Source organism: Manduca sexta, chromosome 19 (assembly GCF_014839805.1).
Source record: "Manduca sexta isolate Smith_Timp_Sample1 chromosome 19, JHU_Msex_v1.0, whole genome shotgun sequence".
NCBI lineage: Eukaryota > Metazoa > Arthropoda > Insecta > Lepidoptera > Sphingidae > Manduca > Manduca sexta.
In genome coordinates this window covers 12056773-12072786 of record NC_051133.1, presented here as the reverse complement: position 1 = coordinate 12072786, position 16014 = coordinate 12056773, and the positions used below count along the sequence as shown (strand labels likewise).

At 33.2% G+C, this 16014-nt stretch overlaps 1 protein-coding gene across 1 annotated transcript; it reads left to right on the top strand.

The window, feature by feature from the left end:
• The first annotated feature begins 3473 nt into the window (after positions 1-3473).
• On the top strand, positions 3474-8915 carry LOC115440362. Its single transcript, XM_030164626.2, has 2 exons — positions 3474-3619; positions 7914-8915. Exon 2 carries the CDS (start codon positions 7933-7935, stop codon positions 8833-8835), a length of 903 nt encoding a protein of 300 aa, XP_030020486.1. The 5' UTR covers positions 3474-3619; positions 7914-7932; the 3' UTR covers positions 8836-8915.
• The last annotated feature ends 7099 nt before the right edge of the window (positions 8916-16014 follow it).

Sequence of the window (16014 nt, the reverse complement as noted above, 5' to 3'; positions counted from 1 at the left end):
TGTAACATGTGGCATACGCACTTAGAATCCATTACAAAATTGTACCAATACGAAAGTAATATTAAGTTATAATTGGCCAACTTTCGCAACCCGAGGTAGGAGTTTCATTTGGTAAATGTATGTGGAATTTATTATTTTAATTTTATATGTCATTGGTCTGGTATTTCTGAATTGTAAGGCTTAAATTTTCAGAACGGGAATATTAAACATTTTAGTTTTTGGTTTAAAAACCTGATTGCCTGATATGGAGTGTGTTCGATATTGCGATATGCTCGACAAATATCACATCATGGTGAGATTACGATTAGTTCGATGAAATGTGATTGCATTATTGCATCTCCTCTCTAAGTTGTATCTCAATCTACATATTCTTTATGCCTTCAAAATGCTTGATTACTTACATAACTTACTGCATGCCTAGGTTTTGTTGATGGTGGGATATATTTTACATCCGCCCGTACAGCGACTACTGTACACTAACAAATATCGTGTTAAAACCCGCCTTAGTGGTGCAAGTATATCGCGTTTCGGGATCAGCCTAGATATCCGGTTCCAACAGTCCGGCATAATTGTGTCAACTGCCAAGGGGTAATCATCTCTCGTCAGTCGACATTCTATTGGACCCCACTCCACTTACCATCAGCTTCAGTGGGGTCACTGGCCGTACACGTATAAAAAAAACAAATTGCGTCATCTGATTCGACCACTTAACTTAGCCTATGTCTTTAATGCTATGAACTTTAAAATACCAAGGGTACATAAACAAAAATATTAACAAAAAATTTAAATCCATTTCAACTGTTAAACAGTATCTTAATTTTAATGCGGGGAGTAATCCCTTATACTGCTAATCCGATTCCGAAAATTCTTATTAACAGGAAGCTATATTATTCCTGAGTGTTATTTATTATTATTTTATGGAAGACTTTTATCCTAGAAACGGATTAAAATCTGGGTGAACTTTGAGTACTAAGCTCTGATTATTGTAAATCTATATATATAAAAATAAATCCCTATATCCCTTGGTCATGCCATCACGCGTGAACGGCTGGACCGATTTCACTATTTGTTTTTTTTGTGTTTATTATTGTCAGGAGAAGGTTCTTATGAAAGAAATAATTCAAAAAACTGCGCGGAAAATTACAAAATTCAGGAAAACTTAACGAAAATATTAATTTTATATAACTGTCAATTGTCTGAAATAACTGTCAGCGATTGACAGAATGCGCGCTGCAAATTCATAGTAACACGGGACAACGTCTGTCGGGTCAGCTAGTACTCAATATTTATATCTATCACCAAATTCTATATATCATTAAGAATAAGAAAACACGATTATTAAGGATAGTACTGGTGGTAGGTCTCTCATATGTGAGAGTCCGTCTGGGTAGGTACCACCGCAATGGCTAATTCTGCTGCGAAGCAGTAGTGTGTAGTCACCGTTGTGTTCCGGTTTGAAGGACATAGTAGCCAGTGTAACTACTGGACATAATAATACTTAACATCTCATGTCTCAGGATGGTGAGCGCAGTGGAATACCAAACAATACTTTGTAATTCAAGGTGTTGGCTGATGTTTCTACTGTTTATGGGCGGACGTATCGTTCTCCATCAGTCGAACGAAAAGTTCATACAAAGCAATAAATAAAAAAAAAAAAAAACCGTTATTAATCTAGGAAATTACAAAAAAAACAAAGCTTTTAAAATTAATTTTCAATTATAGATAAGTAACCATACGGAAAAACGATTGTCAAAAGTTAAAAAAATATATAGTTTTTTAATTATTCTCCTATTTTAACAGTTATTGAGAAGATGTTAGAATTTACTGACCCTTCCATAACCAAGGGCACGAATAGTACAAAAAGGTCACAGGAAACCGTTAACGCAGGTGTTTTTAGTGAGGGCCCTACCTTTACTGCAGTTGAATTGAGTGTAGAATCAAACATAATCAACAGTGGTGTATAATATCGCGCGCATTAGAATGTAGTAGATTTTAACTGCACTTATTTTAATTACAATTTTATTGTGTTATATAAGACTTCCTTTTAATAAATTTATTTTAAAAGGTGTATTAATAAAGGGCGTATCGTTGAGACCAAGTCTATTTTATAATAATAATGTCAGCCATGTATTATATACTGCGCCACTACTGTGCACGGCTTTCCTCTACTACTGAGAGAGCTTAGGCTTTAGTCGCGGGCCTATTGCGGACACACAAACTTCAATTACTCTCAAAATTCTTATAGAAAACTTCTCAGGTATGCAGGTTTCCACATGATGTTTTTCTTCACCATTACAAGCGATAATTCACAAAGTATACACACATGACTTTATAAAAATCTGAGGCCTTTGGGTTTTGAACCTGCAGACATTCACTTCGGCAGCCCGTTTCACTCCCAACTAGATTATCGCCGATTTAATTTACTGCAACTAAATTATAGTATAGAATTAAACATAATTATAGAGTTTATTACTGAAGTTCCTTTGTATCCCAATTTCCCGTGTTAGGGTGTTGTAGATGTTTATACTGCAATTAATAGAATTACAATTCTATGGTGTTATTATTACAGTTCGATTTACAGTGTTCGTTTTAAAGGATATTTATGGTAGAGATAGGAAACGTAAACTATATTAACTGACAACAATATAAATTTTAAACAAAGTACAAAAACGAAAAATTCATTCAATTCGACGTATTCCAAACAAAAATGAATTCACAGGGCTTGTTAAATATATTTTTAATTATTTCTGTACGAAAACATGCATCAGTGCATAATCACTGGAGTTGTAAAATTCGAGAATACATTAAAACCGGCTTGGAGTCGAGGTTTCGTAATGATGCATCGGAGATGTTAAAATCTGAACTTTTTGTACACACATTTGTGGAGATGCAATTTATTTTCGATACGACATTGCTTTTGAATTTTTGTGCATTATCTCGCTGTTCTTTTGTTTTTGAGTTTTATTAATTGTTGAAATATAATGTAAATTGAGTTGGGAGGAGGGTGTTTTAACAAATCGTTTTTTTTATATTTAAAAATAATACAATACACAAAAATGATTCTTATTTTGAATAACGTTATGTTTTATTTCAAATATATATTTTTGTAGAGCCATGCAAACGTATTTAAATTATTTTATAATTCGAACAAAAATATAATTTATTAGTTTACTAAAAATAAGCCGGCTAAGTTTGACTCAAACGACAATAATTACCACGCAAAAAGATTTACAATTTCTCGAATTATCGGATTTATTTGGTCATAAATTAGCTAAAACAGAATTTTAGCCGAACTGCAATTTGAACAATAGAATAGCAGATTAACTACCTTTGTCGGCAAAGTGCACGTGATCCCCAATCTATTGTTAACAAAATCCTATTCTTTATTACAATACCCTAAGGGCTATTTTTCTATAGCAACATTCGTTAATTCCCATACAATGGTAAGTGATTAGTAATGTGAAGTGATTAGTACAAACTTGTACACCTGTCTTGGCTTGTCGTCCCATTGTCAGTCAGTCAGAGTTCGACCATCGATCGAAGAGGTTCTGTTCAGTGACAAAAAGTGATACATTTGTTTGGATTTCTCGGAGTTTGCACGTGGATCTATAATTGAAAGGTATTGTTTTTTTTTTCTATCCCTTTTATGTTTCCTTTAAAATATTTTTTGTGTTTATTTGTTTTATAATGTAATGTGAAAAAGGATCATAAATAATATTATTTAAAATCCAAATTAACTGTACAATTTCGTCAACTTTCTTATAATACATAATTATTACATAGCATTCAATTAGTATCTCAGTAGGAAGTAACATGAAGTAGAAAACTTTAAGTGTACGGACAAACTTCAGATGACCGATAGCGGTACAAGTTACCCGAGCCAGAAATAACTGAACCGGTCTGCCGCCTTGGGACTCGATGCATTCGCTTTTAAAAACATCTTTCGACGTATTTGTAATATACCATTGCTCACAGGTTTTAGTGAGTTGTTTTTGGAATAAAAGCCTGTGTATGCGGGATAAAAAATAGTTTATAAATTAGTCAAAAATGGTGTCTATTTGTATGTCAAATTCCATCCAAATCCGTTCAGTTTTTGTGTACATTTAACAAACATCTAATTATCTCATCAAAGTGTTGCATTTATGACATTACACACTTGAGCTATCTCCAAAAGCAGGTACTATGTACGAATGCTTGTATATAAATATATTTTTCTGAGTTTACTATCGTTTTATATTAATGTATAAGGTAAGAATGTTTTACTTTGTATTTCAACTTGTCAATTTTTCTTTATTATGTGTAAAAGAATACTTACGTATTTGCCATCTGGGTTTGAACCTACCTCCAGCCGTCTCCCTGGTTATATTATCCTTGGTGCTATGAGGCGATATCTATATAGTTATATTACATATGTTTAATCCATTAAAATGACTCTCACATAAATTAATTGAAATTAAGCAAATTATATATATTTTATCCATAACAGTACAGTTAAATATTCGGTTAATTTGCGTGGGAATTAATTTAATAGCCAATTATAATCGTAGTTATTATTTTGAAGTCCGTTAACAAAATGGTTTTCATAGTAATTTGTTACTAAATGCCAATGTTTTTTATAAAAGTTGTTTACATTGAACTCCTAATATTTAAATGTTTCGATTAAGTCACCCAGCAATGAATGAATAAAAAACACATTCTAACTTGTTTCTAAATTTTCCTACGGACACGAATTGATGATTTATTTATAAACAAATATAATAATTACGTAATTAAAGTCTTAAATCCATGATTTAGTCTCTTTCCTTTTTGTAATGAAAAACGAGATTAATATAGGGGATGAATTTTAGATTAACACATAATTATAGTTACTGATTCACGCACAATGGCCCGACTTTTTTACGGGCTAAGTGCGGAAAAAGGAGCCCATAACCATAACATATTATTTGGGTTGTCTGAACCGCAAGTCAGCATAGGCAACACCAAATTAAGCCTAGCACTAAATTTCTGTAGATTATATTGGGTTAGGGGTCTAAATTGTACTAATTGTAATTGTATAGTTACTGATAAATTCTGGAGGATACGTCCACGAACTATAGTTGCCGATACCGACATAAGAGCCACAGTGAATATAAAAAAATAATCTTCCCTTACTTATAATTTGCTTATAATTTTTAATATGACTACAATTATAAAATATGGGTTCCGGTCGATTATTATCAACAATGTGGCCAGAATATTTTCTTAGCTGAGAGCCAGTTATTTGGAATGTATTGAAGCAAGATTAGGTTATGCCCACTTAATTACAGATTTCTTTGTTTGAATGTTAACTACAAAATTTATTTATTTTTATAAATTGCTTTATGTGACCTTTTTAAATGCTTTTGTAACGTATTCTTATACATATTTTTATAACGTTTATTAATACGCTTTTCACTTAAACATGGAATGCAAAATATAGTGTCAACTATTTTAACATTACATTTCAGTTAATTTAATATAATACATGTATATTTTATAATGCCAAGTATTGATAGGATAATAGATTCAGATTGCGCCACTAGATGGCGGTTTTCGTCATCCATGTTCACTATTATAATTTGTCCGAATTTATCTGTCAATTAACCGTATTTTATTCATATAACTGAAGAGGTTTCCATTTGTTTATGTCGTATAATATTCAGTGAGTAATTTTTATGATTTAATAATTTGATTTTAAATACCTAGAAAAATTGTTAAATTAAGTAACTGTTATTAATTATTATAGTGACATTTGAAAAAGGTGAAGATATACTTAGTAAATGCCATAAGATGCAGCCTCTCAAATTCCATTGCGTCAGTCATTCACGTGCAGACCTTTAATGCATCCGATTCGTAACCACGAACCCGTTTCTAGGTTGTTGGCATACAAAAATGCACTGAGTCACGTAGCAGAAACTTGTTTTTGCTCAGGACTTCATTCCTGAGTTGAAGCTATTTATCCCACGGGAACTTTGTATTCGAAGGTGCTATTGAGAGTAATAGAGTTCAACTTCTTCGTTACTGTTAGCTTTGATCGTGGATCTGCCTATTTTTTTTAATGGAATAAAGATCTTATCAAAATGTAAATTATAATGCTACAGAATAGTGTAGGTTTTTACTTGTGAAAGAATTTTCAAAAGCTGTCCGTCAGCCCATAGTTAACTTAAACTCACTTAAATATAAACCTTTTTAAACAGGCCGACATAATTTTGTCGACTAGCAAGGTATAATCATATCTCATCAGTTGACAATTAATCTGGATCCTACTTTACTTACCATGAGGTACATACAAAGGGTCACTTTGGCGTGCCCGCACTAAATAAACTTTTATTGTTGATGTGAATTTCAAGACGAAAATATTTAATTACAATTTCAACACGCAAAACCAATTTTGCTAAACATTTTGATATCTATAAATCACAATGATTTATCTCTACCACTGTTTGACTGAAACAATTTTTAATTACAGTTTCTATTGAATTCTAGTGGTTTTAATTTAAATTTTAAGGTCACATTGCAAATATACCTCTTTAATCCTACTGATTTGAATGATAAACGTTGATAGACTAGCTGGGAGTGGAACGGACTGCTGAGACGAATGTCCGCAGGTTCAAAACCCAAAGCACTCTCCTCTGACTTCATTAAAGATATATTGTGTCTATTGAATTAAATTTGGTAAACAGAAAACATCGTGAGTAAACCTGCATACCTAAGAAATTCTCCATAAGTATTTCGAAGGTATCAGCCTGTGTATTCCAACAGGCCCGCATAATTGTGTAGACTGCCGAATAGGTAATCATCTCTCGTCAGTCGCCATTCTATTGGACCACTTCACTTCACTTACCATCAGGTGCAGTGTGGTCACTCTGCCGTGCACAAGTAAAAAATATATTATAAATCACAATAGTATACTATTTCTGAATTATTATCACACAGAAAAGCCTCCTTTACTCCTAAGGTTACAACGCTTACAATTTACAATGATTTTATGAAAACCAACACTTCATATTAATACAGTTCATAAATTACAAATCCATTGAAAACTTTTTGCTTACATACGAGAACAATCGAAGGAAGGTTCGAAATAAAAATATCATAATGTTTTTACAAATAGGTCGCCCGCCGCGGGAACAATGAGGTGTTATTGTACAAGTGTGATGGAGTCCATGTCAACATTCGTGTGATGGCATGTATGAGATCACTTTTGTGTATAGTTGCATTTCTATGTTAAGACCTGTATTTAAACTATGAAAATCCCTATATAATGTGTAGCTAAGTTATGTAATAAATAAGGTTAAGAATCCGAATTGCTGGTGGTAGAATATATTCGTCCGAATAGCGACCACAGTTATAGTGTTAAAACTCGCTTTAGTGGCCCAAGTAAGTATGTCGCGTTCCGGGATCAGCCTGTGTATAGCAGGTGCAAATAGACCGGCATAATTCTGTCGATTGTTGAGGGGTAATCATTTCTCGTTAGTCGACAATCTATTGGACCCCATTCCACTTACTATCTCAGGTACAGTGAGACCATTTTGTCGTGCTCTTAAAAAATGATTTCAAATTACGTCACAAAAATATTATGATATTTCTTAGTACGTTACACTTAATAAAATGATATTCGAAAACATGTAATACATATTACATCGCATTACACTAATTAACGACCTTCAAAAACTCATTAAGAAATTTGTTACGTATTCAAAAAACATTTCGTTGAATTTATATTTTCTACAAATTACGTAATTATAGCAATGGTAACAGCGGCGTCTTAATGTTAATTGAAGTTCAATACCAAACGAATAAGCGCCTAATCAACTGCAATGTCGATGATACATGTTTAAATTCAACCATTTGTTTTACGCAACATATCTAATACGTTTTTCTTGTTGTTACAGATCCAATTCGAAAGCAATAATGTCTGAAAACGCCGTCAAAGAAAGTATACTGCAGCCGACGACACTACAAGAGGCAATAAACATTATTAAATTCCTTAACACATCACATAAGCAAGAGGTCGCGCGACTGAAAGAAGCGCACGCGAAACAAGCCGAAGTCATAAAGAAATTGGAATCCACAAGGAAAAAGGAATTGGAATTTTTATCAAGCGAACTGCAAAAATACGAAGTCAACTTAGCTTTAAGGACAGAATCTGTTGCAAAACAAATCGCTGAAAAAGATTTAATTATACAGAAACAAGCGGAAACTATTGAAGAGTTAAACAACAAACTTAAACTCCACACCGACTTGAACATAAGCGTACCAGAAATAAATATACTAGTCGATTCGAATTCTGACTCAGGTGTTGCGTTAGAAACCGAAGAGAGTAACATCAAAGCTGAGATAAAAACTGAGGTCAAAGCCACGCGAAAATGTAGCAGGAAATTCGGCGACACAATTAGCTTTCTGCGAAGAGTTGATTTCTCGCCTATGAAATACAAACCGTGTAATAGAGAAGGTGGTAAAAAGAAAGATGATAAGAAAAATAAATTACAAGTACCCGATCAAGATAAAAGGGCATTGAATCGTCAATACAGTAATGAAAAGTCTTTGAGCGACGACGAAAGGCCGACTGCCGATGACTCAGTTTTCTCAGACGGTAGCATAGAACCTTTAGTATTAAGGCCGAATAAAATGAACGACAGTATGAATAATCACTTCTCTGATGACGGTAGTGAAGATACTAGTGAAGAAATATTCGATAAGGTGATGACTCGAAGCAACGTGAGAAGGTCAGTCAAAGCGAATCCTAAATATAAAAAAATAAATCGCAGTAAATCGAAATTGTTAGAGCAAGTTAAAGTAAATATTGTTGACTGAGTACCTAATGTATCTATTATAGCTGTATAACTACTAAAAAGTGCAATGATGAATTCAAAATAAAATTTTGTATTTCTGTATTTCGTTTTTCATTAATTCACTCCACCTCAAATAATCTGATTGGATTTAAAACGGCAATAACAATAAATAAAAAGTATTTAATGCTAATATAAGATTAAAGTTACCTAGAGGATAATATAATTTTAATACGGCACAATGAGAAACATTCTGAGATTTGTAATAAGTTATTAATATGAAAATTGTGTTTTAATACTCTTAAAAGATTAATTTAAAAGGTAATATCGTGTCTAACTTGAAATATATAACTTTTTAACTTGTTCATTATTACTACTACAGATAACACATTACATAAACTGATATTTTTATTCAATAAAATTCTGTATTCAGAACCAACAAAGTAGGAGAATAGGTAATACCTTTAGATAGATTGGAGGTCTTGCCTCGACCAATATGTAAACGCCCTCAGACCTAGAGGTCAGATGGCAATAATAAATCATTCTCGAGCTTAGTTCTCGGGGTGTTTGGAAATAAATAGACCTCACGGTGTGACGTATGCTTTTTACAAATGCGTCCGTATATTGTCTTAGATACATGAAAGAAAAGGTTTGTATTTATTGAAGTTATACTTCTTTGGGTGCGTTAGGGAAACATTATAGAGTATTTTTTTACGATGCGCGCGCACACCGTCACGAAAAAGCGACACCATGAAATTAGCTAGATTATTACATTATTTATTTTATATTGAGTTTATTTAAATGTATGTAAGGACTATAAGTTAATAAATATATTATGATTTCTTTATGAAACAATGAGATAGACATCATTTGATGGCCATCGAGAGATTTAAATAGAAAAATATGTCTCTTACTGTTTTTTTTTTTTCTTTTACTACAACGCTCTTGACTTCCACTTTCTACTGAAAAAAAAATGTAATTGATGCTTAATCCTGACTGATATAAATAATATATATCAGCGATTATCTGTAATTTTGCGTATAAGGAACTACGATAAACATTCTGTCTTGCAAATCCTATACCGAAACATAAATGTCATCACAATACAAGATTTGAACACACGACCTTACGTTTTACAGTCGGTCCATCATCAAATGTGCGACTTATGCGCTGGACAGACAGAAAAGTCGTAAGACGCGGTCGTGGCGCGAACATATGCCTTTTCTGTCCAGCGCATAAGGTTGCATTCCCACATTTCAGTTACACTTTAATAGCATACTAAAATGTAATTATTAAATTCTTTTGGAGTAATGATCCTTATTGGTTTAAAATAGACCTTGTTAGTAAGACAGCCATTATTCCTTTGGTCGATGGGACCTAAAATAATTGGACTACATTTTAACTCTACATAAGACCTAGTATTACTTGGTCATGTCAAAATTAAACATTTTTTTTTATCGTTGGATAGGGTATTTAAAAGTTATGAAGCATATGAATTTACACTTCAACCCAGCACATGATGTGCGACCCAATACAAAGGAAATACATCTAAAGGACTCTGGTTTTTAAGCCAAAAAGTCACTTTGTGACACTAATTATGTAAAGTTAAAAATATCAGTTTTAATATTAGAGAGCTATATATTAACTATTTGGAACAAAAATGATAGTAAATTTTGATCAAGACTCCGTCCACCAGTGCCAAAGGGTTCATAATATAACCCGTTTCATGCCGGCTTCCTTTTATATAGAATCTAATTATCATTAGAACGATTGGAAGACCACATTCATACATATTCGTACCTACATCTTGTGTCGGATTCCTTTTCCGATAATATCACCATTTGCCATTGCCACATACTTTTTTTTCCAATTATAAGTATTGTAAATAAGATATGGATTACATTCCTTAAGAGCAATATAGCTTTTATTCGTAACAGTTTTTTTATAATAAGTACGCCAATTCCACGAATTATTCCCTACAAACAAAGTCATAAAAAAACTTTAACTCCAAATCATTAGTGTAGATAGTATGATTATATTATCATAGATATATCTTAGATTCTATCAATTTCAAATCAATAAATAAGGTCTTATCAAAAACACATTAATTTCCAATAATATAAATGTATTCTTAATTTCCAAATTAGTGTAATGCATAAACATCATCATAAGACTAATAAATCGATGATAGTTCATCACTGTAATTATTGCATAATCGTAGTATTTTATAGTTAAAGTTAGGCAAAAAAGCGGCGATAGCCTAGTTGGGTGTGGAACGGACTGCCAAGACGAATGTCCGCAGGTTCAAATCCCAAGGGCACACACCTCTGACTTTTATAAAATCATGTGTGTATTCTTTGTAAATTTATCGTTCGCTTTAATGATGACGAAAAACATCGTGAGGAAACCTGCACATCTGAGAATTTCGAAGATGTGTGAAGTCTACCAACCCGCCCTAGGCCAGCGTGGTAGACTAAGGCCTAATCCCTCTCAGTAGTAGAGGAGGCCCGTGCTCAGCAGTGGGCAAGTATATAATACAAGGCTGATATTATTATTATCAAAAAGCAAATGATCAGAGTAGTTATTGATAACACTGGAATCGTAGACACGATGAATTCTAAAATCAATAATGCTAATAGTAAACAAAAATATAGGAATGACAAATCATATCGCCTACAAGCGGTTTCAATCTCAATCTGCAATCTGATTCCGAGAATCAACCAATCAAAATAACTCATTTGTAAGTATGTCAATAAAAACTTTGTTTTGATTGATAAATTTTTGAGATAGATAGAAAAAAATAATTATCATTTTGATCGTTAATTGAAAATGACGGTAAGTCGCTAAGATATGTCATTCCTCTACATTTTGTTTTCTATTAGCGTTATAGAATAACATATCTTATCTACCATGACCTCATTCAAAAGTATACAAAATTAACATACCTGCCTATTTCAAAACGAATCCCTGCCTTAATTACACTTTTTCACAATTAACAGCAGTCTATGCAACAGTTATCTGAACATTTTAGTTTTAATGACAATAGTTAGGATTCGCAAAGCTTCAAACTATGTTTAGTTTACACTGCAGTAATTACTGAATCTTCTGTAACCAACAGCTTATCTCAGCTTATCGCTTGTACTTAGTTCTTGATCGTTTTAAGTGGATTTATGTCAAGTTCTCTCAGGAATTTCGATGTGAAATGAATTGAAGAGCAAAATAAAAAGTTTTGATATGACTCATAATCTCGTTCCATAAATTCCTATGGGATTACCTGGAACTGTTAAAATAATCTCGAAAAGAATTCGACTTGATCATAAATTTGTATGACAGGAAACGCTTATGGTATTAAGGCCTCCTGATTACAATTAATTTATACTTTAAGTATCGTTCACGAGGAATGGGTGTATTTTGAACTCTATTAGAAAGGAACTATGGGCCTACACTTGGTGAATGGTCATAATGATGACGCCGTAATTTGGGATGATTTTTTGTGAGACAATAGTACTGTAAAGCTGACTGCAGACCAAGTACTAAGCTAATTTATCTTAGCTTGCATAAAGGAAAACATTACACACACTACATAACTAAATTTAGATAGTTTGTCTTCACACACAAGTATCAAATGATATCTCAGCTATGCGAGCTAAGGTGAACTATTTTAGCTTATTTCTTCGTTTACAACCGGCATTAGGGATAAGTTGTTCTACTTATGCCATAAACAAATATATTACGTCGTTCTATCAAGTAAAAATTGAATGATTAGACATAGTCGCCTACCTGGTCAAGTAGTAGCGGATTTTTTCAGTAGACCAGGAGTTTCTGGGTTCGAAATCCCGATCAGGCACTTTAAGATGATTTTTCTAAAACCATTTACTCAGGACTTTATTCTAAAGGGAGATTTAGATTTGTGAACATTCGCAAAACTAAGATAAAACATAAAGCGTCCTTGAAAAAGTTGACTGCGAAAACCCGATTAGAGTGAAATATTGACAGATCAAAAAAGAAACAAAACAGAGTATGTTAGATATGTCTATGGCTTTCGTACTACATTATATCAATACTGCATTCAGTCTTAACCTATCCATATAACGTAACCCATTGGTACCAGAAAACTTAACCCAATAATATTTTAGTTCACTCAATTTCTTTGCCAAATATTGATTCCCCCTCTAAGTGTTACATTTAGTTTTTTCCGTCCCTTATTTATAGCTTCGTCACTAGGGTGTATTAAACCATCTTTGTTGTTTTCTTAAATATCTCCTTTTTGCTACGGCTCTCCAGTGTATTTTATGATCCATATTGAAAAGCTAAGTAGGTCAAAGTGAATTTTATTAGTCTTCGCTCTGTTATTATCAATAGGAGCTTTGGTTAGTTTCTAAATATTTCTGAATTATAAATTTTCTTTACGATATGGCTTTGTTAGAAGTCGTTTTATACTCAAATTTGTTCGTCTAATATAAAGTGTAAAGTGGAATATAAAGTGCAAGCGCGACAAGGTATGTAATACTGTTCGCACCTCTAGGACGGTGTCGCCAAATATCTGCTCGATGCGTTAGACGGAATGCAGTGACAGGCGATCCGCATAAATTATGCAGATTTAAAAAAAGTTAGGAGCCACTGCAGTTGCCGAGATATCGCCTAATTTAGAGTCTTCTATCGTTTGTATCACGATGAGTGCTCTGAAGGATTGTTTAACCTCATCAAATCCTGTCCTTTCCTTAACAGAACCACGCGTGCTGGCTTGCGAAACCACAGGTTCATGCTTTCTTCCATCTCGAGTCGAACCAAAAGCTTCAGTAATTCATATTTGTGCCACACCACTAAGATGTAGAACAGTTTGCCTTCATACGTGTTCCCTCCTTCCTACTGACTAGTCGTTGAAATAATGTTTACTAAATATTATATAAATTATCGCTTACAATATTTTTGGCTCACAAATATTTGTACCACATTCTTCCAAGAAAAGAGCATTGGGTTTACACTCGCCTGTATATCGCGCTGGCGTCCAATGGTCCGTGTAATGCAAGAGGCGACAAGGCGGCAAACTTTCGGACCCGCCCGAATGATAGCAAACTTTTCAGTTGCTGTATGCTGATTCTCTAATGCACCGTTAGCAGTAAAAACATATATTTTCTTAGCTTTATAATTATTTGCTTTTAAATATTTAATATACATTATTTCAAGTCCACTGCCAGCGAACTTCATGCGGAACTGAGCGTCAAAAAGAGAGCGGAAAGCAGCAAAAAGGCAATAAATAGATTTCGTCAAAATTACAGTTGATAGCTAAAAAAAATATTATACCTACTTGATTATCGATAACCAATTGGTATTTTACGTAATTTGGTGCTTAACTAATTACTAATTTAGTAGATGACACAACGAAATAAAGACTAATACTGCAGCGTATTGCTAAATTTTATTATCTAAATTATGCAGTTTCAGTTGTTACCACATTTTTATTTATTGACAATTTTTGAGTATAGGACTTAATGCCATAAGCATCTTGTGCCAGTCAATATTGGGAGGGTATAGTTAATAATATTAAATAATAATAAAACCTTTATTTGGCGCAAGAGTAAATGACAACAGAATATTATTCACATGCTAAAATTGTTTGTGCTTACACAGAATTTTTAAACTTTAATTAACAGGGGGCCCCAAACTAGGCGATGCCTGTATCTTGGAGACCAGAAAAGTTTTACATGTTAATTTAGTTATTTTTATATAGCACAGATAAATGGAGTAAGATCCCGGTTTAGTGTGGGCTAACGAGAAATGATTACTTCTCGCCGACACAATAATACAGAAACAAGGAGGTGCGAAAATATACCAAATTTATTCATCTATTTAATCTATTTTCCAAACATTTATATGCTACAAAAGCAGGTGTCGGCGAACTCTATCCTTATTACTTAAGACCAATGTAAATATTTACCCATGAATAAAAAAAAATAATTTTGAATTTGTCGAAGAAAGATTTTTCTGTAAACGGTATTTGCAACCTGCACTTGCTAGTTCCCGTCACGGCGACGGTGTGAGTGATATAAACAGGATTCTCACTCCTACCCAACGCGTGACAAACTTTGTTAAAGTTGTTGGCTATTTGGTATGCGCGCCGATATTGTGTTAGCTATGACCTGGGAATTGGCTCACCGGACATTTCCTTTACCTTGATTTTGTTTTCCTTATAGAAGTATCTCGGTGTTTTTAGAGAATAAAGGCAATATATCGGTAATACAGTCGTAAATGCGAGCAACGACTTAATAACGTTTAGGTACTGGTGGTAGGTCTCTTATGTGAGAGTCCGCCTGGGTAGATACCATTACAATGTCTATTTCTGCCACCAAGCAGCAGTGTGTAGGTAGTCACTTTTGTGTGTTCACAAAACCGGAGAGTTTTTTTTTTTTTTTTCTTTTCCCCCTATCCAGGACAAGGGATTTTCTGTATCTTTTATTTTTTATTTTATCTTATTTCTGTTTCTTTTCTTTTCTCTTACATTTATTCCTTATTTCTATCTGTATCTTATGTTAACTATCTTCTTTATCTATGTTATATTTATCTATACTTATTTCTATTTATCTTAATTTTACATATATCTATATTTATTTACTTCTAATTTATTACTAGTAATACATAATATTATATTATATATTCAGCAATATTTCTATCACTATTTCTTTTTGTTACCTTATTAACTATTTTTGTGCAATAATTTATAAATATATGTGTGTCTTCCTTATTTTTAAGTATCTTATGTATATTACCTAATGTCAGTTTTATATCAATCTTATTTTCTAAATTATGTCTATCAACTGCGTGGATGGGACATTCGAGCAGGAGGTGTGGGACCGTCTCCTGAACGTCCGAAGTATCTATAAACCGGAGAGTTTGAAGGATATTATAACCAATATAACTACTGGACATAATAGGACTTAACATTTCATGTCTCAGGATGGCAAGCGCTCATCAGGCGAACGGCAAGCGCATCTCCTTATTCAAAGAAATAAAAAAAATATATATATTTTTGCCTTCAAAAGTAAGTAAAAACATTAGGATTTGATTTCACTGTATCAGACTTGGGTCGGAAAGTGCACAACATGTCTATTTCTCTCCCTCCCACACCATGGGACTGAAGACGCATGGCCAAAAATGAGTAAACGGATTGCAACTTTGCCTACCCCTTCGGAGATTAAGGCGTGAT

What these genes read in the sequence shown, in the direction of transcription:
- LOC115440362 (XM_030164626.2), top strand. Translation starts at nt 7,933, where the DNA reads ATGTCTGAAAACGCCGTCAAAGAAAGTATACTGCAGCCGACGACACTA.